The sequence below is a fragment of the Enhydra lutris genome, unplaced genomic scaffold (genome assembly GCF_002288905.1).
Source record: "Enhydra lutris kenyoni isolate GAN:26980312 unplaced genomic scaffold, ASM228890v2 scaffoldscaffold30, whole genome shotgun sequence".
In the NCBI taxonomy this organism is placed as follows: domain Eukaryota; kingdom Metazoa; phylum Chordata; class Mammalia; order Carnivora; family Mustelidae; genus Enhydra; species Enhydra lutris.
In genome coordinates this window covers 5,515,871-5,542,341 of record NW_019154114.1, presented here as the reverse complement: position 1 = coordinate 5,542,341, position 26,471 = coordinate 5,515,871, and the positions used below count along the sequence as shown (strand labels likewise).

The window sequence follows — 26,471 nt, the reverse complement described above, 5'->3', positions numbered from 1 at the left end:
GATCATGACCTGAGCCGAAGGCAGAGGCTTTAACCCACTGAGCCACCCAGGTGCCCCCTGAGTCATTGTCTTAACCACTACGGTTATTTTGTCTCTCTGATACACTCAAGAGTTTGTTTACTTATCTCTTCCTCACCTCCCATTTCCTGTTCTCCTTCTCCATCTATGGAAATGGAGAGTCTGATTTTTAGATGGCCAGTGAGGCAGTGCGGTACTTGGAAGAAAGCACTAGACTTTGGGAAAGTGACAGTAACACTGTCACAGGGTTGATGTGAGGATTAAATGAGAGTGTAAGTAAAGGACTGATGAAACAATGCATGTCAGGGTCTGCTTTGATGCAGTTAATGGACACAGAGACCCCTGCAGGCACTGACATTAACTTACTTGGTGATCCTGGGTAAGGCACTTGAATTCTGTGGGTCTCAGAATCAATTGTTTGCTCAAGTTTTATGCCTGAGGCCTGCTTTCCCTTGCTTTAAAAGGAGAGATACATGCTATTAGAGTAATTCAAGATTAGTAGGACCAAACACATTTGCTCCTTGATGTAGTAAGAACAAAAAAAGCTTAAAGGGAATACCTAAGACTCCTTAGGTGACTCAGCATACCTTAAAGGTTTGTTAAGGATGCATACAAAAGTTCCCCAAAGGTGCGCCTGGGTGGCTCAGTGGGTTAAGCCTCTGCCTTCAGCTCAGGTCATGGTCCCAGGGTCCTGGGATCGAGCCCAGCATTGGGCTCTCTGCTCAGCAGGGAGCCTGCTTCCCCTTCTTTCTCTGCCAGCCTCTCTGCCTACTTGTGATCTCTCTGTCAAATAAATAAATGTTCCCAAAGCCCTTAGTTGGAAACATCAATATGCTGACGTGGAAACTGAACCAACTTGGAATTTAGGTTCTCTCATTTGGAAAATGGAAATTAGACTTCACAGAGCCATCTTTTTTTTTAAGATTTTAAAGAGCCATCTTGAATATCAAATAAGATAAATCCCAAACCACAAATTTGTGAACCCCAGAAGCTTACACAGACTCTTACAACACACCAGGAAACTGAGGTTCAGAGGTGAAGATAGCCCAAGGTCGCTAGTGAGCGGAAGTGGAGATAGAACCCAGGGTGTTCAGAGTCTAAAGCCAGGTTCCTCAATATTCAAGAGCTACTTGAATACTTCCTAAGTCCCCAAACATTCTTCTAGAAACTAGGGAGGCATCAGGGAACAAGTGTCTATCCTCATGTACCTTTAAATTTGTATGGGGCAGGGGGGCGCCTGGGTGGCTCAGTGGGTTACGCCTCTGTCTTTGGCTCAGGTCATGATCCCAGGGTCCTGGGATCGAGCCCCGCATTGGGCTCTCTGCTCAGCGGGGAGCCTGCTTCCCCCTCTCTCTCTGCCTGCCTCTCTGCCTACTTGTAATCTCTCTCTCTGTCAAATAAATAAATAAAATCTTTAAAAAAAAATTTTGTACAGGGTACTGCCTCCTCTCCAAAATCACCTTTCTACTGAACTATTTAACAATGCACTGATTGTAATAGCAAAATCCCAGACAATGCCAATGTCCACCAGTAAGAGATGAACCCTGTATTACAACACTGTTTATACAAGAGAACACTATGCAGCCACAGACACACACATACACACACACACACACACACACACAAGCTGTAGATGATGAGGAAGCTCCTACGTATTGATAAGGAAAGATTTCTAAGATATACAATTAATTTAAACAAGAGACAACAAAGATCAATATAGTCTATGTTAACATGCTAACTTTGTTTTTTTAATTGTTATTTGAAAAATACCTCTGGGAAGTGCCCCAAAAAACTAGGCTTACAGGTAGAAAAACCAGCAGGTAGGGAAAAAGGATGAATTTTTTTTTTTTTTTTTTTTTACTTAATATTCTTCTAAATTCTGACCTGCTTGAATGCATTAGCTATTCAAATACTGTTAAAAAAATTAACAAGTCCCAGGGCACCTGGGCGGCGTGGTCAGTTAAATGTCTGGCTCTTGGTTTCAGCTCAGGTCGTGATCTCAGGGTTGTGAGAATGAGCCCCACGTGGAGGTCTGCACTCAGCACGATGTCGGCTTTAGGGTCTCTTTCCCTCTCCCTCTGCCCTGCCACTCGTGCTCTCTAAAATAAATAAATAAATCTTAAAAAAAAATGAACAGTCCTGCTTCCCGTTCTCAAAACAGCCTTCTTCCTAAGGGAAGGTCTTCAGCTAGCGGGGGTGGCAGGGGGTGGGCAGGTAAGTCTGTTAGTTGTTTCCTTTAACAAGAAGACTATGAGTTCTCCAATCCTTTCCTGTCAGGTTACGGAGCTAGAGGCCGATGGACTGACCCCCCTCCCCCCCCATCAGAAGCATTAATCCCCCAAACTCCGAAAGCTGCCAGGAACCCAGGAAACCTCTCCCTGTTTTCTACAAAAGCTGCCCCACCCTGTCAAATGCACAGGACATTTCAGTGTCCTGTTGCTGGCACATTTCCATTATCATACGGTTCCACATACTTGTAGTTGGCCGCCTATCCGTCTATTATTAGAGACGACAGTGCCGACCATCAAGGAGAAGTCAGTCGTCCTGCCCTCCAAGCGTGCGTGCCTGCGCTCTGGCTGCGTATTCCAGCTGCAGCAGAGGGCCCTGCCCGCGCCGCTCTAACCTGCATTCAGCTGGATACAGGAACCGACCTGGGGCATGAGTCAGGCAGGCAGGAACAGGCTTTAACCCACTCTGCCTGAGACACCAGCTAAGGGCTTTCCTATCTAATTCCTTAGAAAATAACCTGCAAGGTGAGTATTACTGCCTCCATTCTGAAAACCCAGAGAACAAGAGGCTGCCTGGAATTGAAGTGCCTCACAAGGCAGCTTCGGAGAGGGAAGGCAAGTACATGAGGCCCCATTAAGTAGGAAGCAGTAGGACCAGATTTCAAACCCTAAAGGCAAGTAAATGATGAAGAGCATGGGATTTAAAGTCTAAAAGACCTGGGCTCAAATCTATACTGTGTGAGCATATGGAAACCATTTCCTCATCTGAAAATGGAATTACTACGACTTAAGTCCTAAGATTATTTGGAGGATTAAAGAAGATAAAGCTTGAGCACACTGAGCACGAGGTCCAGCCCACAGCAAGCCCTCAATGAAAGGCACCTCTAGCCTACTCACAGCTAATTGAGGTTTCTGATTCTAACCCTGGTCCTCTCCCTACAGCAAAGAGAAACCATCTCTCCAAGTGGGCAAGGGGTTAGCTACAGCCAAATGCTTTACCTGAGGGATGAAGCACCAAAGCCAGAAGGAGATACACAGGACCACAGAGCCTAAAAGGGAGGAGAGCACTGTTTTACAGGGGATGAGACTAAAAGGGAGGAGAGCACTGTTTTACAGGGGATGCTCCACGGTTTACGGGGGAGGCAGAGGATGGCCCCCTCACAGACAAGCTAAACTGCCCAGGAAAACTTGCTGAGGCACCTGTAGGAACACGAGCAGTTTCTTCTGCAAGCCATGAGTCACAGAGAGGCTATAAAATGGTAAGCCCTGGGGCAGATCATGAAAACTTCCTCCTAGATGTTTCCTGGCACCCCTGGGTTGTACTACTGGTTTCCAAAGTGAAATTGATCTGAAACCAGGTCTCATCATCACTCATCCCCTCCTACCCCACCTTCCAACAGCTAGTGAAGTAAGCTGATTTCCATTCCTGACTGTAGCCTAGCTCCCCAAGGCCACACATCTTGGCCAAGTCATGCAGGCATGAATGGGCTTGTGTCAAACTTTTTCTGGGGCAAGTTGGTGAGCACTGATGAGCACATGGGGCAACAGTTCAGATTTTTTTTTTTAAAGATTTTATTTATTTATTTGACAGAGATCACAGGCAGGCAGAGAGGCAGGCAGAGAGAGGAAGGGAAGCAGGCTCCCTGCTGAGCAGAGAGCCCGACGCAGGGCTCGATCCCAGGACCCTGGGACCACGACCCGAGCCAAAGGCAGAGGCTTTAACCCGCTGAGCCACCCAGGCGCCCCAACAGTTCAGATCTTAAGACTGGAAAGGACACCTACACATAGTTCTTCCACACCCACCTGGGACCTTAAAGTCATTTAACTGCCTTAGACTCCAGAGATCCTGAATCACAAAGCCGATGAACCTGATGGAGAGGTAGGTATTGCTATAATATAAATTGACAGCTTTCGGCACTGAGCCTTAGTACACAATTCCTAGGATATTTGGGGGGAAGGGAGTTAGTAAATTGAGACTGCTTCTAGAGAAATAATAATCAGAGCTCTGTGTATCTGTACTACATAAAAAAAGACATCCAGTGGAAGTGGGAGTCCCTGGCCTGTGCTCAAAGCTCCTCTCTCTAAAGACCATCCTGCCAAGCCTGGCCTCAGATCCAGAACTGGCACCATGATAAAAGTTGGGTGAGAAGAGTCAAGTCCCCAGCTGTTGGAAAAAAGAAAAACTTCTTAAGCAGATGCATAAGAACTGATGGATACTGCACTGAGAACTCATTCCAGTCCTGCTCTTAAGGTTGGAATTGCCTAGACACCTCCAAACTGCCAAGGGAACACCCTTGAAGGGCAGGAGATTGTCTTCTCAGCCACAACATGGAAGTACTACACAGTCTCAATGTCCAACTTTACTGGATGTTCTGACAAAATAAAGCCGCCATCTCTCTGGGAATAAAATGTCCTTCAAGTGATCAGTCTTGGCCAGTTCCTCTGTTGATCTTTGGGCATTTAAACTAGAAGGGAAGGGGGGGCGCCTGGGTGGCTCAGTCATTAAGCGTCTACCTTTGGCTCAAGTCATGATCCCAGGGTCCTGGGATCGAGTACTGCATGGGGCTCCCTGCTCAGCAGGGAGCCTGCTTCTTCCTCTCCCACTCCCCCTGCTTGTGTTACCTCTCTTGCTGTCTCTCTCTATAAAATAAATAAATAAAATCTTAAAAAAAAAAAAAAAACTAGAAGGGAAGAATATTATCAGTTTTAAAAGTATTGTGGCCAAAAGGTAGCTTGTGGGGGATGCAAAAGAGACAAGTCTCATTCTGGCTTGGCTTAGGGATACATCTAGCTCATAAAGCAAACAAACACATGCTTATAACTACTACCACTTTCTGTTAATGGGCTGGGATAACAAGTTGCTTGGGTAAGTATACAAAACTGCCTTAAAAGAAGATTCTGGCATTTTCCCAAGTAAAGCTACATATAGAAAAATAGTTCACTAAAATACAAATTAAAAGAATGAGTGTTGTGGAATACTTTGGAAACAGGTGCTGCTATATACTGTCAGGGGGTGGGGGAGTGTGAATTGGCACCTTTCAGACAATCAAGAAGCCTTAAACAAGCCATGTGACCTAGGAATTGTGCCAGAAAGTCATTCCAGAGAGGACAAAACCGTAACGGGAAGGATATCCGAAACTACTGTTGAAACTGTATAAAAAAATAAGTCAGTCACAACAACTTAACTTTCAAAAAAATAATTACGTGTGCTACTGTCACTCAAACATCTCATATACAGCATTGAATATCATAAAAGAGGGGTGCCTAGGTGGCTCAGTGGGTTAAGCCTCTGCCTTTGGCTCAGCTCATGATCTCAGAGTCCTGGGGTCAAGCCCCACATCAGGCTCTCTGCACAGCAGGGAGCCTGCCCCTCCCCCCCCACCTGCCTGCTTCTCTACCTGCTTGTGATCTCTCTCTGTCAAATAATAACTAAAATCTTTTAAATAAACAAACAAACAAATATCAAAAAAGAAAACCTATAGGCGCACCTGGCTAGCTCAGTCCAAAGAGCATGCAACTCTTGATCTCAGGGTCCTGAGTCTGAGCTCAATGTTGTGTGTAGAGATTACTTGGAAGAATAAATACTTGAAAAAGAAAAAGAAAATCTATCAAGGAAAAACTCTGCTCTGCTGAGGGAGAAAAAAAAAAAAAAAAAAAAGCCAGGTCACAAAACAGCCATTTACTTATTTATAAAAGTTTATTTTTAGCAATCTCTACACCCAACAGGGGAATGAACGCACAACCCCAGAATCAAGAGTTGCATGCTCTTCTGCCTGAGCCAGGCAGCCCGCAAAACAGTCATTTACAGACAAAACATAAAATATTAATATTTTTAAACTTATAAAGGAGAACAGGGGGAAGGGGGTTGAAAAGACAAAGACAGAGAATGGGGTTGAGCCCTGGCACCAGGAAGGTGGCCTAGCTGTCCCTAGAACCAAGGATCCCAGAGGGAGAAGATACCCAAGATGATGGACAGTGAACAAGACCTAGACTAAGGCGCTCCACGGGAAGAGGGAGTGGGCGCGAAGGATGCTGGCGCTAGGGGAGGGGAGGGGTAGGGCACAGGGAGTCCACGCGGCAGGCTGGGAAGCCAAGGGGTTCACTGACCCAGAAGGCAGTTAGTGCCTTGCTGGGAGATAAGGCTCTTGAGGCCCCTGCACGGCTGCTGTCAGAGGACCCAGACTCTTGTTCTCCCAAAGCTGAGAGCAGAGCTAGCGGACTCACTGCCATGGAGGTGTTTGTGATGACTCATCACCACCAGATCACCTTTTTTCCGGGCACGCCGAGGAGTCAAGCACGGTGCTGGAGCCGAAGGCTTGGCGGAGCAGCAGTGGCTTCACACAGCGTGACTGCAGCCGAGTGTCGCTCTACCTGCCGCATGGCCCCGCTCAGAGCACCGTTCCCCCTGGACCTGGAGCTTCCAGCAGAGGGAGCCCGCGAGGCTTCAGGGGGCCCTTAGCACAGAGCCCATGAAGCTGGACTGTTAGGAGAGCAGGACTGGAGGGGGAGCCCTGAAGCAGTGAACTCCGGCCCTCTCCCTCAGATCAGTCAACGAACACTTGGTTAGGGAAATGGCCCGGAAAGATCTAGTGAAAATGTTCATTTGAAACGACAGAGAGGGGCACCTGGGTGGTTCAGTCTGTTAAGCATCTGCCTTCAGCTCAGGTCATGATCCCAGGGGTCCTGGGATGGAGTCTTGAATTGGGATCCCTGCTTGATGGGGAGCCTGCCTCTCCCTCTGCTCTTCCCCCCTGCTCGTTCTCTCTTTCTCTAATAAATAAATAAAATCTTAAAAAAGAAAGAAATGACAGAGGTCCTTTATGGATGGTGGGCTTCCATTCTGCCTATCTTCCAGTTTTTCCATAAAATATATTTGATCTGCTATCAGAATGAGATGTTGAGATCCCCTTCCCCCTTTACTAGAAAAGTTATATAACCCCATGTTGTTGAGGAGAAAGCAATTCTTTCCCGGGGATTTCTTTTTGCCTCTCTGTTGAAAACTTTTTGCAAAGAACTGGAAATCAGGTTCCTCCTTACCCTTGGGAGCTGGGTCCTCCCTTATAATCCTCAGGGAAAAACCCAAGTTGGGCTTACTCCACAGCACCCTGGGAGTTTGGAATAGGGCTGACTCAAAGTTCAGCATGAGGTGTGCTGCTTGGCTTGAGGATTCCCACCCTCTAAGACCATACCAGAACAGAGATCCTAGTGACCACCCTGGGATATCTGGGATAGCAATTAAGGGTCTGTTGGGTAAAAGCATTGGTTCCCAAACATAGCTGAATGATTCACCTGGAGAACTTTTTAAAAAACCCAGATATCCTATTTCCAGCCCACCCATCACTTCTGAATCAGTTTCTGAAGATGATCTCAGGGAGGCAGTTTACTGGTTTTTAAAAGTTTCTAGTTGTCTCATTTATTTCTCCAAAGTAGTTAAATTGGAATGGCTTTTTGAGGGCACCTCAAAAGATATTATCAAGATTTCAAACATCCAGATCCTTCTTCTGAACACATGTATCTGTCATGTCTGTTTATGCAGTATTTCCCCTGGACGTTTTTTTTCTTTAAGATTTATTTACATTTGACACACAGAGAAAGCACACGCACACAAGTAGAGGGAACATCAGAGAGACAGGGAGAAGCAGGCTCCCTGGGTGCCCCAAGTGGGGCTCCATTCGAGGACCCTGGGATCATGACCTGAGCTGGAGGCAGATGCTTAACCGACTGAGCCATCCAGGTGCCCTGGATGTTTTATTTTTTTTAAGATTTTATTTATTTATTTGACAGAGAGAGAGATCACAAGTAGGCAGAGAGAGAGAGGAGGAAGCAGGCTCCCTGCTGAGCAGAGAGCCCAATGCGGGGCTCGATCCCAGGACCCTGAGATCATGACCCGAACTGAAGGCAGAGGCTTTAACCCACTAAGCCACCCAGGCACCCCTGCCCTGGATGTTTTAAAGGTATCTTGAAACCAATTTGTTGAAAAGCAAATCTATGATATTTATTCTTGGCCCAAATATGATCCTTTTTCAAGGTCCCCAGAGAATGACATTATCACGTGCTCAGCTACTCAAACCCAAAATCTGAGTCCCAGAAGCAGCTCAAACTGCCTGGGCTGAAATGAAAGTGTGGCTCCATCACCAACTTTCAGCAAGTTTGTTTCCTCACCTATAAAATTGAATGATGTTAATAATATCTGACTCAGTTAAATGAGTTAATACTTTGCACAGTGCCTGGCATATGGTCAGCTAGCAACATCACCTTCCAGAATCCCTTTCCCAGTCACCAAGATTCATGCCTCTTCATCTCTACGCCCACTTCTTTAGTACATTCCACATCATATTTAGCTTTAATGAGTGCGAAAATCTCCATTAAAAAAAAAAAAAGGATCTTTTAAAGTGCAACAAATCATACATTTGAGAAAATGAGATGACCAACTCTCTTGTTTGAAACTCATCAACGGTGTGCCATTGTTCTGAGGATAAAAAACAAAATCTTTAATGCGCTCAGTTCCCTGTCTCCACTCTCTAGCCATGTTAGTGCTCTTCTTAAATGCAGCATAACCCCCTTACCACAGGACCTTTGCCCACCCCCAAAACAGTGTCTCTCTACACTCCTGCTCCAATTTACCCATTTAACTCCTAACATCTTTCAGATCCCAAAGCAAGTGACTTTCTCAGGGAAGCTCTATGTAACTGCCACATAATTTATTACAACTGTAATTGTATGTTTACTTGTTATTATCTAATTGTCTATCTCCCTTACTACTCTCAATAGTGCCCAAAGGCAAAGACTATGTTAGAATCTGCTTATCACTGTATCTCAATACTTAGCTCCGTGCCTGATACAAAGTAGGTGTTCAATAATGTTGAGCCAAATATGAAAGTCCTGTGACCCAGCAGTTTTGCTTCCATTCTGAAGAAATACATATATACAAACTATTACCATTGTAAGAATACTGCTACTTTACCACAGCTAACACCTAAACATTTATTTATTTACTAAAGGCTTTTTCATATACTAATGCATTAAATATACACTAGAGCCTTATCAGATCCCCATAATTATCCCTATTTTACAGATAAGGAAACTGAGGCACAGAGTTTAAGCAACTTAACCAAGTTTCCACAGCTAGTTAGACAGATTTAACCCCAGCACTCTGCGACTCCAGCTCCAGCACTCTACACATTATAACATACTTGTACCTTACGCAAATTTCAACTGTAGAAATTTGAAATGGTGCCATAAATATTCAAGTTGAACTTTGTATGCAAAGTTTGAAAAAGTGCAAATCTCCCAAATAATGTAAAGTCACATAATTTCACAACTGTAGAGACTAGTGAACTGTAAGCACCGCTCTAGCTTCCCTACCCCAAATACATACAGTTCACATATATTCACATGAGAACATAAGTCTTCAATCATGGGAGTTATGAAATATTTGAGGTTTTCAAGAATTTATCTTTTAAATCATGCAACTGCCCTCTACAGTACTGTTTATTACAGCGTTATTTGGGTTTAAGAAAAAGTCCATAAGCACCGCTTGGAAGGAAAGAAGATCATAAATGAATATCCTCTTCAAGAATGGAAACCCGGGGGGTACCTGGGTGGCTCAGTCATTAAGCTCAGGTCATGATCCCAGGATCCTGGGATGGAGCCCCATGTCAGCCTCCCTGCTCAGCAGGAGGCCTGTTTTTCCCTCTCTACCTCTCCCTGCTTGTGTTCCCGCTCTCTCTGTTAATAAATAAATATATATATTTTTAAAAAATGGAGACTGGGACACCTGGGTGACTCAGTGGGTTAAGTGTCTGTCTTCAGCTCAGGTCATAATCCCATGGTTCTCGGATCGGGTCCCATATCAGGCTCCAGTGAGGAGCCTGCCTCCCCATCTGCCTGCTGCTCCCCCTGCTTATGCTGAGTCTCTCTCTAACAAATAAAATCTTTAAAAAAAAAAAAAAAAGAATGGAAATCAACTTTTCTTCAGCAAAATGCTTGCTAACTAGATTCTGACAACTAAAAAAAACTGAGAAAATTTCCATTTTTGCTTTGACTGAATGTCACATTTTCAAACTCTCAACACCCAAGGAAAACGATGCAAGCGCTCAGATTTTACAGTTTACTTATGAGTTAAGCAGTTTACATTTTTTCAATTTTTGATGACTTCAAATGCTTCTGAGACAATCAGATAACTAGGTCATCAAACAATGGTTACTGTGAAAACTAATGCTTTTTAAAGATTTATTTGTTTGAGAGAGAGGGAAAGGAAGAGGTGAGAAACAGATTCCCTGCTGAGCAGGGAGTGCACATGGGGCCCATATTCCTCACCCTGAGATCATGACATGAGCAGACACCAAGAGTCTGGCGCTTATCCCACTGAGCCACCCAGGCACCCCAAAACAAATGGTTTTTAAATGGCATAGTAACCTTATTAACTTTACTGCAAAGCCTGTCATCTTAAAGGTATTATTCAAACAGAAAAGTTTAATTTATGTGAATGGGGTTAAGATGAACAATTCCTGTGATCATCCTTCTACAAGTCTTTCCTAATAAGGTGATTCCTGATAGTTAGGTTTCTGAAAATCCAAACACTTTACAATTTTTATGTTAACTCCTCCCCACTCCCACATCTGTAAAAGATAAAAACAAGGACTTAGCTAAATAAATCATAGTATATCCACCATGTAGAAGACTGTTAAAAACAAGATAGATGTGTTCTTACCAATATGGAGAAAGATGCCTGTGATTCATTAAGTTAAAAAAGCAAGTTACAATGTTTATATGCTTGAGATAGCCCAATTCTTATTTTAAAAATTCCTGAATGCACACATAAATTTCTTGTCAAGAAAAAGGTCCACAAAGATTCACATTAAACCACTGGATGTGCTTACCCTTAGGTGGGAGAACTGAGGAAGAGAAAAGCTTTGCTGTGTTTCTGATTTGGCTCTGTTCAGAGGCAATGGAGTTCAGTGGTTAAAGCTTGGGTTGCTTAGATCTGAATCCAAGCTTTTTATCAGTTGTGTGATCTTGGGCAAATTAATTAACCTCTCTGGTCTCTTTTCTCATCTGGGAAATGGGGATAATAATACTACCGACTCCAAGAGGTATTATGGTGATTAAACATGCTAATACATATAAAATGCTCGGAGCTGTACCTGTCACGTACTAAGCGTTACATAGTTTATTGAAAAACAGGGTCTTCTACAGTGAACATGTGTTCATGTATTAATGTAAAATTCCAACCAACCAGCCCAACCCGACATAAACAATGATCAGTAGTACCTACGGAGGGGGTGTGATAGAAATGAAAAACTCCCTAGGCAAGCCTGGTACTCAGCCAAGCTTGCAAACTACTGACTCAGGGGCTAAAGACCAGTAAACCAGTTGGAGTGTAGTTGAGTCTCCACTGGGGAATGCAGGAGCATTCTGGAAGCGGAAAAAGACCATAAAAGACAAGAAAATTACAGGTCAAGCAGCCCTGGTGGGAAGCCCCAGCTCGGGCAGACTCCGCAAGGAGAGGGCAGGGTGTGGGCCCCGCATCTTGTTCTGGCTTGTGTATGAGGAGCCCACAAGGAGCTGTCTTTCCTCTCGGCCTGAAGCTACGACAAGATGGGACTCGTTGTGAGAAGGCAGCCAGCCTTAAGCAAGACACCCAAAAGAGGAGCAAAGTGCTCCAGTCCTGCCCTGTTAGTGACCAACCAACAGTCCACCTCCTTGTAGCTCCACAGACATGAAGGCACGTCTCACACACAGGACAGAGTTAGAGCCTCATTGCTGAGGAGCTGGGAGCAGAGTGACTTGCCTCAGGCCACATAGGTTGGGTTGAGAAACCAGGCTGAGAACCCCATTTCCCACTGCCCAGATGTCCGCCATCAGGCCTGTGCCCCGAGCTGGGTTTGTTAAAGACTCTGAAGAACCGAATGCACCTGAGCTGGGGACAGGGAGGGGGTTGGGGAGACAGCGAGGAATAGGCTACGTTTCCCAAATTAGGGGCAGAACCTTCTCAGAAAAATACATATGCATCTTGTACACAGTGAATTCCAGGGGAGCAAAGACTTCCTCAAGCTGATGTGAGACCCTGAGATCAGAACTCTGGGCCAGATCAACCTACTTCTAGCCTCCTATGCAAGTTTAAGTTTTCTTGGTAAGAGAGCTGTAACATGGACCTAATCTTATGTGCTCTTAAGCAAAAACTGGAGTTCTGGGGCTGAGAGAAAAAAGGAAAGCCTGGGACTGTGCCTCCTTGGCCCCATCTCCCCATCCAGCCCTTGAGATCAAGCCTTAGGGTCTGGTGGAGAACAGATCTCCCCTCGCTGGGGTTCTGTGTAGCCTCAGAGGTGCTCCCAAAGGGGAAGAAGTCACCAGCTTGCCCACCTCCTGGCTCTGAGGCCCTCTCCCTAGATGTCAGACAGAAGAAAAGTCAAGAGTTGTGAGTTCCAAGGAAGATGTCTGTCTGCTCTCTTTCCAGGATAAGGCATTTTGGTTTACTGAGAGAACAGCAGCATCCCAGCACCCCGGAAGTCCAGCAGGATCACGACTGCCATAGCCTGGAGAGGATTCTGTCAGCTTGAGGAATTTGCAGACCACTGACGCTCTAGTGACCCCAAACGGGAAGGGTGACCAGATCTGGCTGAGGCGAGGGGAGAAAGGCAGAGTGTATCAAGCTCCTCCACTCTGAACAAGGTGGGGGGAGTCCTTGAGGGCAGGGGAGGGGGCAGGAAGGTGGGGGCGGGGATGCGGAGAAGTAGAAGATAACCAGCCAGAAGCAGATTCTCTGCTGAGAACTGTCAGTGAGAGCGCTATCAGACCTGGTATCTGAACGAGCCCTATCCCCCCACATCCTAAAGAGGAGGCCAGGGGTCCTGGATAGAAATGCCCCCTCCCCCCAACTCCAGCTCCTGGTGATTAACAGAGGCCTGTGGAGGGAACAGGAATTCAAAGCCCTTGGGTCAGAAGTTAACTATTTCCAATCTTCCTCTAGCTTGGCTGTGGCCACGACTCACAACGTGGTCCCGACTCTAATACTTAAGGAGTGTGGTTAGTATCTCACACCTAGGGAGACCAACCTGGGTTCAAATCCTAATTCCACAATTTACTATCTGGGTGACCTAGGATAGGTTGCAGAGTTGCAAGCCTGGGTTTCCTATTCAGTTAAATGAAGCCAATTCAACACCCATCCCCCCACGGTGGGGAGGGGTGGCTTTTAGGAGGATTAAAAGGGCTTATTACATAAAGTACATAGTGTAGTCTCTAGAACTCAGTAAGCTCTTGGTAAATGGTATTTAGGTTGCTTTGTTATTGTTGTTGTTTGTTTGGAAGCCCTTCTCTGACGGGTAGGCCCGCTGCCTGGCAATGACAGGTAAGTAAATGAATGAGGGGGAAAATTGAACTGAGACTTACAACATTCTTGGGTCTGGGGAAAGCTGGGAAGGGGAGGCAAGAAGGGGGGATGCTGGAGGGGAGCCCAGGGTCCTGGTTCCAGAGGAGACTTCAGAGACGCTGGCCTCCAGGAGAGCCTACTTTGGACTTCAGCCCCATCTGCCCTTCCCAAATACCTTACTGCCTCTCTGATGGGGTGGGACAAATTCCAAGCTGGACTGGACCCTGCCTTTTGCCTCTTCCCACCTTATACTCCATAGTCCAACCAGACTAAACATATTTAAGTTCCTGGCCCCTATACTGTTCCCTTGCCAGGAACACCCCTTTGCTAACTCTCTGGCCCCAACCCCCTTGCATAAATCTTCCCCAGCCTTCAGCTTGGACATCACTTCCTTCAAGTCCCCCTAAGAACATGTTGGCAGCCCTCCTATGTGCTTCCATATTTTTTTCTCTCTACCTCCCACTCAGATCATGTGAATATACAACATGTTATATATTATATATATAGAACATACACTATATATATACTATATAGTATCTATACACTTATTATATATACTGTGTTATATATACTACATTATACACATACACACACAACTTATTTTGTCTTCCTCCACCAGCAGGTAAATGGCCCATGAAGACTGGGTTCTGGGCATGTTTTGCTCACCAACATAACTGAAGAACTTAGAACAATAGTATCTGGCACTTGGTAGGTGCTCAGTAAATATCTGTTCAAAGTCAGATTAACAATTAAAATTCCTGGTGGCTGATCTGCTTCCTCCTCTAGTTGGGGAGTTCACTGACATTAACGAGCTATGAGTCTTTGTCTTCTCTGAACATCTCACACCCAGTAGGTACTCTGACATTTGTTGGCTTCATGACTAGTCAACTTGTCCTTGGGTCTCAGACACCTCATTGCCTCCATAATGAGAGAGGAGCTGGACTTGACCACATTGTCCATTTGAGGAGGCTGCTCCCCACGCACACACTGTCCAGGATAAAAATGACCCACGAAGAAGACCTCACCTAAGAAATTCACGTCCATTTCCAGATTGCCTTTCTATTTGGCGGAAAAATAGTAAGAATTGGCTTAAGGACAATTAAAGGGGAAGGATTTCTCTCCCAACACAAAGGATGTAGCCAAAGACAAAATAAAGACTTGCTGTCTCTTGAAAATCAAGAATCCAGAAGGGGTCTGGTGAGGACACTGTTGGAGAAGGGGATGGTAGAATCCAGAAGAGATTCCGCTCCTTCAAGACCAACAAAAGCTGACTCCTCAGTACACAGCCCTAGTACTGAGATTGTCAGGTAATCCTCAGTTAATCTAGCAATTATGCTCCCAGGTATCTACCTAACAGACAGTGTACACCAAGACTCCTCATCAAAAGACTGGAACAATAATCTTCAAGCAGCACTAGTCATAACAACCAAAAATCTGAAACTCCTCAAATACCCATCAATAGAAGAATCATCACATAATGGAATGCTACAGGACACTGATACTCATCTACAAGTACCTCCAGAAATATGGAAGAATCTTACAAGGTACAATGACCCAAGAGGATATATGATTCTTTTACATAAAATTCAAATATGGGCAAATTAATCTATGGTATGAGAAGTTAAGACAGTGCTTTTCTTGGTGGGGAGGATAGAGAATGGGAAGGAAGGGGCATCGGAGGTGCTGGTAATGCTGTTTTGTTTGTTTGTTTGTTTGTTTGTTTTAACTAATCTCCACACCCAGCATGGAACCCAACATGGGACTTGAACTCATGACCCTGACATCAAGACCTAGGCTGAGATCAAGAGTCAGATGCTTAACTGACTGAGCCAAATAGGCTCCCCAGTAATGCTGTTTCTTGATCTAGGTACAGCTACATGGGTATTTCAAATCTCTGGCAATCATCGAGCTGTACACTTATCATTTGGGTACTTTCCTCCATATATGTTATTCTTTAATAACAGTGGTTCTCTGAATGGAGACAGTTCAGCCTCAGAACTAAAGCCTCAACTGATTTGAGCAGGGAAGGTCCTCCTCTCCCTCCTCCTCCATTATCCTCCAAATGCTGTGCAGAGCTATAGTTTCCAGCCCTAGAAACTCAGTAAGCAATGCCTTCCTCACCCACGGCAGGGAGGTGAGGACACCCTGCACTGGGTAACCTAGGAACAGAGTGCCATGTGAGGAGGTGGGGAGATGAGAGATTTGGGACCTGCTCCCTAGGCACAAGCTAATGGTGATGTGCAACAGGCTTCAGCAACCAACCCCTAGTCCACTGCTGAGCCAGGAAGGCAGCCAGCTGGGCTCAAAGCCCTAGCCCCAGTTTCCAAATATTCATTACTGAAGCAGATTTACTGGGCACCGAGGAATCTCCCTGGATTTAAAATCCTGGTCTTGGGGTAACTGAGAGGCTCAGTCAGTAGAGCATATGACTCCTGATCTTGAGGTTGAGTTTGAGCCCCATGCTGGGTATAGAAATTACTTTAAAAAACAGCTGAAAAATAAAATAAAATAAAATAAAATCCTGGCCTCAGTTCTGACGGCCCCAGCGACCCTACGTCAAGTTGCTTATCCCCGTTCACAGCAAAGGAGAGTTACCACCACCTGCTTCGCAAGATGATTATGACCATAAAAAATATTAGACTATCAGCTCCCCAAGGGCAGGAACTTGGTTTTGTCCATTGCTTTAGCTGTAGTTCTAGAACACTGCCTGACACATGCAGATGCTAAATATATGTTTACTGGAAGAATAAAATATAGAGGGCATGGCCCAGAATGGAGGCCCCAAAACAAAAGGCAATTTTTACACAAGTTGAAATAGGCAAATTCATGTCTAAGTTAATTCATGCGCAGTCAAATTCATTACTGAAACTTTGAAGTTACCTACCAAAGCTAATGTGGGTTAGCTTTAATCTTACTGAAACACTGACTAAGGGTGAGTTGAACCTGCTGAGGGCCCATAATGAAGTAATGGATTTTTTACTGTAATTAAGCTGCCTCTCTCAACTGTCCATCATTAAGGATGTATGACCACGTTGGGTCAATCACTTTTAATCACTGTCCTAATACCATGCAAATTCCCTCCTCTCACCTCTTCTTTGTCTTTGCTTCCAGACCACACTTGGAGGCAGCCCCACAGACTGTGCAGTTGTGGTGGCTGGGGGGAACATTCCAACTCTGCCTCCCTCGATTAACCTCTTGCCCTCGGTGGAGGCAAGCCCAGCATCACTTGACCCAAGCCCCATCACTAGGACACCGAGAGACTGTATCTAAGCCAGTTTCCCTACAGGAATGTTTCTGGAAAACCTTATGATAAGAGTGAATAAATGACAAATTGCTCTTTGGACAGGGGTTGCTGTTGGTGTCTGTGGGATCTGGCGCTCCAACACTCCACTTCCTTTCCTCCACCTCCCACTTTCTGGTAGTAAAAAAGGTCACAGAACTTAGGAATCACAAACTTCTACTCAAGTCCCAGCCGGTTCCAGTAGTAATGCCTCCAGTGAAGCCACAACCACTCAGGCTTCATGGGTAAAACAGGCAGACCTTCCCAAGATTGTCAGGATTCATGCAAATATCTTCTGGGTGTCCTGTGAAGTATCGGGTCCAGAACTAAACCCAAAGGGAAAAGTCATGTTTGTGACCCTCAAGGTAGCTCCTGAGCTATTCAGCCTACAAAATTGAATCCATTAAGCTGCTTCTGTGTCTCTACCTTTGAAACCTCCAGCAGAGCTGGGTTACAGGCTTTCTGAAGTACCAACTCTGAGATTAAGAGCTCAAGCTGTTTAATAGTTACCTTACCAGCTTCAAGAGAGTGTCAGGAGGACAAAGCAAGCTCAGAGTTGTGGAAGTGCTTTGAAGAGCAAAGTGCACATGCAAACAAGGTATTAATTATATCAGATAATTTCTTTGAGCTCAACTTCATAGACACCTGTGATATTCATAACCCAGGGGCGAACAAGAGGGGCAATTGTTCTTTCGCACTAAGAAAACTTGGCTGCTTGGCCAAACTCGAGAGAGTTTGTATGTACCCTCAGGATAACCCTTTCAACATGGCTGGATCCATCCTTTGCACTGAGGACACAGAGCTGGGATGGAGGTGGGGAGGTAGAAAGATGTCAGCAGCTGAGGACTAAGAAGAGAAATATCAGTATTTTTTGTTAGGGTGTGTCAGTTTATTGGAGCCCACTGGACCCAGAAACCTGCTTTTACTTAAGAAAGCAGGCAGCAGCCTACTTCACAGGAAAACTACTGTAAGAACCAGTCATGTTGCAGGGAGGCTCAAGGTTAGCTAAGCACATTAACCCACTCTTTGTTTTATAACCCAGGTGTGCTCCTGGCATGAACCCACCATTTTCACAACCATAAAGCAGACATCCAAGAAAGCAGAATTTTCTCAAAAGGTTTAAAATGCCTGACATCACCAGGAAACACTTGCCAACCGGACGGTGAAATTGAAAACCTCATCACTGCTTCCCCCCAACAACCCCAAGCTTAGCGAAGTGACAGTTAATTTGATATTTCTTGCTTCAGTAAGAAAGATATGGCACAATCAACACTCAAAAGCCATGAGACTGAAGTCGGGAGAACTTGACAATGCGGGGGAGGAGTACAGATTTGGCAGAGGTCTGGTTAGCAATAAAGCTTCCTCAGGGAGCCGGAATTGGAGTTGGGGCCCTGCCCAAGTTAACATTTTTACAGGTTGGCTGAGTTGCAGTTTGTTAGCCAGTCAGTAATAAACCCATGTGCAAGAATTTAAAGTTTATGAGGCATGGCCTCTTAATGCCTTTGCTTAGCTCCCTACAGCCCAGAGTTTAAGGAGCCTGGCCTAGCCAGGGTGTTAATTGTTTTGTCAATCTGCAAGGTTGTTTGGGAAAAGGGAAAAAAAAGTCTCCCACAGACTCCAGACCCCAGTCCTCTTGTGAAGGAACAAAGGAGAGCCATTCAGTCCCCTAGGCATTAGTACTTCTACATTCAAACTGGTAATTTGTACCTGGGGTGAGGGGTATGCTGATGAAGGCATTAGAAATAGGCTAGGTGGCAAAGGTTCTTAATTGTGTTGAAAGCCACCTAAACTGTAGATCCCCTTCCCAGAAAAATGCACACACAGGTTCTTAAACAATTTTCACAGGTTAGGGATCCGCTGGAACCCCAACCCAAAGATCCTGGGTTACACCTCTGTTTAAGAATTTGGGTTTGATGGGTGTAGAAACCCCCACTGTCCCGTCTTGGATGGAGGGAAAAGAGGCCCCCATCAGCCCGCAGCTGCTCAGGTCTCATAACGCACTGGTTCTCCGCACCAAAAGGACTCCCCGCTCTCAAGATTTTCAACTTTGGTGGGGGTGGGGGGACTAGTATACTAAGTGATCAAAAATGTTCTTTGATCTCCCATCCACCGCACCCTCGGCTCAAGACCTTCCGCTTGGGACCCCCTCCCTACTCCCCCAACATTCCAGTCCCAAGTTGGGGGTGGGGGGCAGGGGTATCCCACTGCGTGACTGCGTGGGCTGGCCCCAGCCCAGGTGTGCCAGACCCAGTTTCCACGCAGGCTGCAGGGGTGCAGGCCCTCCGGGAAGGGCAGGGTTAAGAGTGCATTCCAGCTGCAGGGGAAGAAGGGGGGGCGGGGGAAGGGAGCGCGAAGAAGAGAAACAGACCCGGTCTGTCTGTCGGAGACACAAAGCACGGTACACAAAGGGGGCCCGAGAGGGGCGAAGGGGGCTGCCCGGGGCACGGATCATCCCCACACCTGCGCGGGGGTTGGGGGAGGAATGTGGACGACGCATTCCTTTGCGGGGGCCAGTGGGGGAGAGCTTCCCACGTCCGGGCTGGGTGAGGAACTCAGCCGCCCCGCACCCCGAAGGAGGTCTAGGTAAGCCGCCGCAGCGGGGCAAGGAGGAGTTGCAGGTCAGACGGCGCTGTGCTCTCCATCCTTCTCTGTCCGCCATCCACCCCCACGCTAACCCCCGAGATGCTTTCCGCTCCCTCTCCAAACCCGAGGCGGAGGCAGCGGCGCCAGAAATTCCCCCGCCCCAGCCTGGGCACCCCTCGCGCGGACCACTGGAGCAGCCCACGTGCGACCCTCGGCCCCGCGTTTCCATCGGGATACCTCGAGGAAGGTCTTACCTTTGCTCTGCGCCTGGCCCAGATCCACCTTCGCGCCTCCAGCCACCAGCGTCACTTCAGCTTCCCCGAAGCCCGCCCCGCACGGCTCGGAGGCCACGCAAAGCAGCCAGCAAACCTGCGCCTGAGGGAAGAGGGGAAAAGGGAGCGGCTGGGTCACAGGCGTGCCCGGTTCTGCATACCCGGCCCGATATTCCTCACGGAGCTCTGCTCCGCGACCTTGGCCGCAAGTAGCCGAGCAACTCTCTCTCCTCGACGCCGCCGACGCGTGCGGACCCGCCCAGCTGGACCGCTCCGGCCGGGGCAAGGCAGTGGAGTACCTTAAAGAGGAGGACGAGGAGAAGGGATGCGAGAAGCCCACTAGGGAGCTCCATAGCTGGAGAACGCAGGACGAAGAAGCGGCAGCCTCCGCGGGACAGTGCTTCGCTAAGCTTTCCCCGTGCCTTTGAGCGCCTCTGCCCGCCGGCGCTAGCGGTGGGGGTGGGGGCCAGGTGAGCGCAGGTGGGTGCTGATTGGTCCGGCGTCGCAGGTCCCGCCCCCTCGCAGGTGGGGCCCCCGCAGGCGTGGTGGAGACGCCCACGATACACTCCTGTATTCGTGTTAATGCAGCAATTCTGAAATGCCCACGGGCGTTTCCGGAACTGCTACCCGCAAGGACCCAGGCTGTGTCTCACAGATTCTGGGTTCGAGGTAAAAAACAGAACAAAAACCACCCCGCTCCTCAGTCTCCGCAGCACTCGAAGAAAAATGTTTTTGTGCCTTGCAGCTACAGTGAGAAAAAAGTGGAGAGGCTTCTGAACCCGACTGGAAACAGAGGCGCCCCATTCATACTCCCCCAAGGCACTGTTACCCAAAGCTTTGATGGAGGCCGGGTGTGGACGCCCCACAGCCGGCTACAGCGGGGGCTGCCCCCTGCCTCTCTCTCCACCTCCCATGCCAGGCGGCTGAGGACACAGGAGCTGGCAGTGAGGTGCAGAGAGGCCGTGTTACTGACTTTGCGGCAACTTGCGGAAGACTCATTACTTCCATTGCACAGCCCAACAACTGGAGGCTAGGAAAGAAGGCCCCAGAGTTCAGAGGCTGTTGAGGCGCCAAAAGGGGAGAGTAGACCGCGGTTATTAGCGTCATCATCTCCAGGGATCCCTCCTCCCCCATTAAATACAAATGACACTTTCTCAACTTTATATAAAATGTAAATACTTTTAAAACGTCTTTTTTTTTTTTTTTAAACGCGGCTGTTATTGGTCTGAAATACTGAATGTAAGTGAAAACTGCGTACTAATCAAGCGGCCTTCCGGGAGCCTCTCACATAAACAGTTCTCCTACCAAACCCCACCCCTGCCCCTTCTTGAAAGAAAGGTGGAGGAGCTAGGATTACTTTTTTTTTTTTTTTAAAGATTTTTATTTATTTATTTGAGAGAGAAAGAGATCATGAGTGGGATGGCAGAAGCAGGGGGAGCAGCAGAGGGAGAGAGAGAAGCAGGCTCCCCACTGAGCAGGAAGCCCTATGCGGGACTCGATTCCAGAACCCTGGGATCACCACCCAAGCGGCAGGCAGCCACTGAACTGACTGAGCCACCCAGGCACCCCAACTTTTTTCAAAAACTTTTTTAAAGATTTTATTTATTTGACAGAGAGCAAAAGTAGGGGGGAAGCTGTAGAGGAAGAGAGAGATGCAGGGTCCCTGCTCAGCAGGGGAAGCCTGGTGTGGGACTCCATTCCAGGACCATGGGATCATGACCTGAACTGAAAGCAGACGCTTAACAACTGAGGCACCACGCACCCCTTGTCCCTCTACTTTAGACCTGAAATGCTTTCCCCTTCAGGACACACAAGTGGGCTCCGGACACAGAAACCCTCCTGGGGGCGCCTGGGTGGCTCAGTAGTTAAGCGTCTGCTGTTGGCTCAGGCCACAATCCCAGGGTCCTGGGATCCAGCCCCACATCAGGCTCCCTCTCCCACTCCTCTTGCTTGCGTTCCCTCTCTGGCTGTTTCTCTCTGTCAAACAAATAAAATCTTTAAAAAAAAAAAAGAAGTTAAAAAAAAAAAAAAAAGAAACCCTCCTGAGACTCAATCCCTCTACCCTGCACACCCTCTCCCCACCAAGCTGAGCTTTCCAAAGATCCTGTTCCCTGAGGCCTCTCCCTGGAGCCTCTCCCTACTTTCCCTAGCTGCCCTGAGAACCCAAGCTGACACCTCCTTGTTCCTCTCCTTCCTCCTCCCCAGCTCAGATTCAGGGCTTTGAGGAGCCTGGAGTCTGTAATTATAGATTCTTTGGCCCTTTAGGGACAACCTGGTGGCTTGCCTATCTTTCCACCCATTAGGCCTGTGGCTAAGAGGAAAACGGTTTGCGCTGGGACAGTGGTAGTCCTCTCTCCTGCTGAACACTGGCCATACCGCCTGCGTTCAAACCGGTGTTCCACCATGATTAGTACTGAGGCCTCAGGCAAGTGAAATAACCTCTTTGAGGCTCAGTTCTGCATGCATTAAGACATCTGTCCTCTAAAGTACTAGGATTAAATGAATTAATACATATAAACGAGGGTTAAATTAATTAATACATTTAAAACGCTAAACTCTGTACCTGGCACAGAATAAGTGCCAGACATTGCCTGGTATTGCTTTAAGATCTTGGCTTAATAGTCCTCTGCCTCGTGAGTGGTTTCTGTCCTCCTTAGCACCCTCGCATTCCCCAAACTAAGAAATGTAACCCTTCAATTTCACCGCTGATGTTTTGTATTGGCATCTGGTATTAAGGGAGAGCTCGGTTAACTGGCTTATGGTCCCAGCGGCTGGGAGTTGGCCAGGGACGATGCACTGGAAAAGCCAGAGGCAGCTCGCTGAGCTCTGCACCTCTCTAGCCTCGATCTACAGCAGGGGTCGCTTTCTTTGCCCGTGGGGAGGTTAGCTATGCGTGCAGGGGCGCATCGTGGCAGAGAAGGCCCCAGATGGTACCCAGTGGCTCCGCCTAGCCTCGCCTCACAGGTTCCGCTGAGCCCGCGCGGAACTAGATGAAGCTATTAAGTGGACCGTTAAACACAGACGAGCCTCGAGATACAAGCCCTAATTAAGTAAACACCCGGCTGGATGGCCGTTGAACTCGCTCATTTCCGCCTCCTTCTAGGGCATTCAGCATTCTGGGCGAGGGGCGAGGAGAGGAGAAGAGAAATTGAGAGTCAGCTCTTCTGCCTTCAACTTGGACCACGCTGCTGTCTTCTCCGAGGCTCCCCCTTGTCGCTCACTCGCTCCTTCGTTCGTTCATTCATTCATTCATTCAGTAAATACTCGCTGGTAGCCTGCTATGTGCCAAGCACTGGAGATTACAATGGTGAACAAAGCAAGCAACCCTCCTCCCCCGCCCCCCCACCCCCTTAGACCATCCATCCCAGACTCTGTGTGCGCAAGCGCGGGGGTGGGGGGCCGGGTTGAGGAAAATAACCAAGTAAGTAAATGTTAGATAATACGTGCTGTGTGCATGAACAAAGATGACATGGGAAGTGCAAATTCGTGAGACAGAAAGTAGGGGCGCCTGGTTGGCTCAGTTGGTGGGATCCTGTGACTTTTTTTTTTTTTTTTTAGATTTATTTATTTATTTGAGAGAGCACAAGCAGGGGGAGTGGCAGATGGAGAAGCAGACACCCTACTGAGCAGGGAGCCCAACACGGGGCTCTATCCCAGGACTCTGAGATCATGACCAGAGCTGAAGGCAGATGCTTAACCATCTGAGCCACCCAGGTGTCCTGAGCCTGCAACTCTTGATTTCAGGGTCGTGAGTTGAAGGCCTGCAATAGGCAAAGAGACAACTTAAAAAAAACAAAAATCAAAAACACATGAGATGGAAGGTAGGGTTGGAAATTGTACATAACGTGATCCAGAAGGTGTTTCCAACAGAATCCAGGAAGAGACAGAATCCAAGCCAGAGGGTTCAAGTCTTACTGGGGGGCCTAGAGGAATGGGCAGGGTTCAGAGAATCAAAAGGGATATTGAGGCGCTGGGGACCAACAACAACAGAGAGGCCTTAGAACTTTGAGGACTGAAGGGCAAGGGGAGGAAATGATGTCACTGAAAGTTGGGAGTTGGGGAGAGCTGGAGAGTAGAGGAAGGACTCCCCCTCCCAAATGTAGCTGCTATCTGGCCAGGGCAAGCAGGTAGGATGCAGGAAAACTCCCAACATCTTTCTCCTTTTGCCATTCATCTCCCAGCAGCACTTCCTATGGGCCTAACCCACCCAGAAGCCTGTGGGCAGGAAAGCCCAGGTGGTATGGTCTCTAGGGGTCATTTCTCCAGTCACAGGGCAGGATGGAGAAAACAGAAAATGGATGAGGGGTAGGCGAGCAATGGGGAAAGCCAAGAGGCCTCACTGAGAAATGGACATTTGAACAATACATTTGAACATTTGAACAATACAAGGAAGTGAAGAAACAAGTTACAGTAAGGATATCTGAAGAAAGAGTATTCCAGGCTGACAAACCCAAGCAAAGGCCCTGAGGCAGTGGATTACTTGGGACAGAAAAAAATTAAAAAAAATAAAAGCTAGAATGTCTGGAGTAGAGTGACAAGTAGGAAATGAGTCAGAGTTGGGAGGGTGGGGAACAAATCTTACAGAGCATCATAGGCCATTGTAAAAACCTACTGAGTGGGAGGGGAGGAAGACCCTGGAGGCTGTAAGCAGAGGCGTGGCCTTGAGACCACAGGGAATGAGGGTAGAAGTCGGGAGGTCAACGGGGATCCTACTGCAATCATCCACACAGAAGCGGAAACAGCTTGGTTTAGGGTAGACATTGTAGAAGGGATAAGAAATTATCAGATTAAAAAGCACCCAGAAAATAACAAGTGTTGGCGAGGATGTTAAAAAATTGGAACGCTTGTGCACTGTGGGTGGAAATGGAAAATGGTGCAGCCACCATGGAAAACAGCATGGCGGTTACTAAAAAAATTAAAAATAGGATTTCCAGATGATATAGCAATTCCACTTCTGGTTACATACTCAAAAGAATTGAGAGCAGGGACGCACAGAGATATTTGAACATCCATGCTCATAGCAACATTATTTGCAATAGCCAAGAGGCAGGAGCAATCCAAGTGTCCATCCACAGATGAATGAATTAAACAAAATGTTCACTAGGTACAGAGTTTCAGTTTTGCATGATGAAATGAGTTCTGTGGATAGATAGTGGTGATGGTGGCATGACAGTGTGAATGTACTTAATGCCACTGAACTGTATACGAATTTTACCATGACTTTCAAAAAGTTTCTAAAAAAGTGATTTTAGATTTTAGATTCTGGGTGTATTTTAAAGCTATTGCCAGGGTGCCCGGCTGGCTCAGTTAGTAGAACATGAGGCTCTTGATCTTGGGGTTGGGAGATAGAGCCCAAGTTGGGCATGAAGAAGACTTAAAAATTTTTTTTTAGGGAAACTGGGTGGTTCAGTTGGTTAAGCAACTGCCTTCAGCTCAGGTCATGATCCTGGAGTCCCAGGATCAAGTCCTGCATCAGGCTCCCGGCTTGGCGGAGAGTCTGCTTCTCCCTCTGACCTTCCCCCCCTCATGCTTTCTCTCTCGCTCTCTCTCTCTCTCATTTTCTCTCAAATAAATAAATAAAATCTTTAAAAAAAATTTTTTTTTTAAATAAAGATATTGCCAACAATACTACTACCCAAAGGATTGGCTGTGGGTGCAAGAGAAAGAGTAGGTCAAAGATGACTCCAGCCTTTGGGGCCTCAGCAACCAGCAGGATAGCAATGCCATTTCTTGAGTTTGGGAAGGTATGTGTAGTAACACTATCAGGGTACTGCTCAGACCCTCCCTGGGATCCCTTTAAAGTTTTCTGAGCTCCCCTTTCTCAGCTTCTGTGAGCTGATGCTCCTAGTACCCTGCACATGTGACTCTCTTCAGAGACCTGCCCATCGACTCTTGGGGTCCGTTTGCCCTTGCAAGGAAGTGCCCAGGGTCATGAGTTCATGCCCTGTACCGGACTCCATTTTGGGTGTGGAGCCTACTTTTAAAAAAATGGGGGGGGAGGGGGGCACCTGAGTGGCTCAATCAGTTAAGCCCCTGACTTCAGCTCAGGTCATGATCTCAGGGTCCTGGGATCAAGCCCCATGACAGTCTCCCCACTCAGCAGGGACTCGCTTCTCCCTCTCCCACTGTTCCTCCCCCTGCTTGTGTTCTCTCTGTCTCTCTCTCAAGTAAATAAATTTAAAAATCTGGGGCACCTGTGTGGCTCAATCAGTTGGGCATCTGCCTTCAGCTTGGGTCCCAGGGTCATGGGATTGAGCCTGGCATTAGCTCAGCAGGGAGTCTGCTTCTCTCTCTGCCCTTACCTAACACTCAGGCTTGTTCTCTCTGAAATAAATAAAATCTTAAAAATCTGAGGGATGCCTGGGTAGCTCAAGTCGTTAAGCATCTGCCTTCGGCTCAGATCATAATCCCGGTGCCCTGGGATGGGGCCCTTCGTTGGCTCCTTGCTCACCTGGGAGCCTTCCTACCTGCTCTCTCTCTCTCTCTCTCTCTCTCTCACTCTCTGACAAACAAAATCTTAAAAAAAGAAAAATAAAGGACAAGGACTCCAAAGTCCCACTGTCTGGCTTTAAATCCTGAATCCAGGGGTGCCTGGGTGGCTCAGTCGGTTGGGTGTCTTCCTTCAGCTCAGGTCATGATCTCAGGGCCTTGAGATCAAGCCCTGTGTCAGGGTCTCTGCTCAGCGGGAAGTCTGCTTCTCCCTCTCCCTCTCCCTCTGC

General features: G+C 47.2%; 1 protein-coding gene across 1 annotated transcript in view; it reads right to left on the bottom strand.

The window, feature by feature from the left end:
• Positions 1-20,105, bottom strand: part of LOC111153061 (cadherin 3) — a 45,728-nt gene extending 25,623 nt beyond the window's left edge. The window contains exons 1-2 of the mRNA XM_022511862.1: positions 20,067-20,105; positions 19,735-19,855 (exon numbers count right to left, since the gene is read on the bottom strand). Coding sequence (XP_022367570.1) covers positions 19,735-19,855; positions 20,067-20,105 — 160 coding nt within the window. The remainder of the gene's footprint in view (positions 1-19,734; positions 19,856-20,066) is intronic.
• Between the last annotated feature and the right edge of the window lie 6,366 nt (positions 20,106-26,471).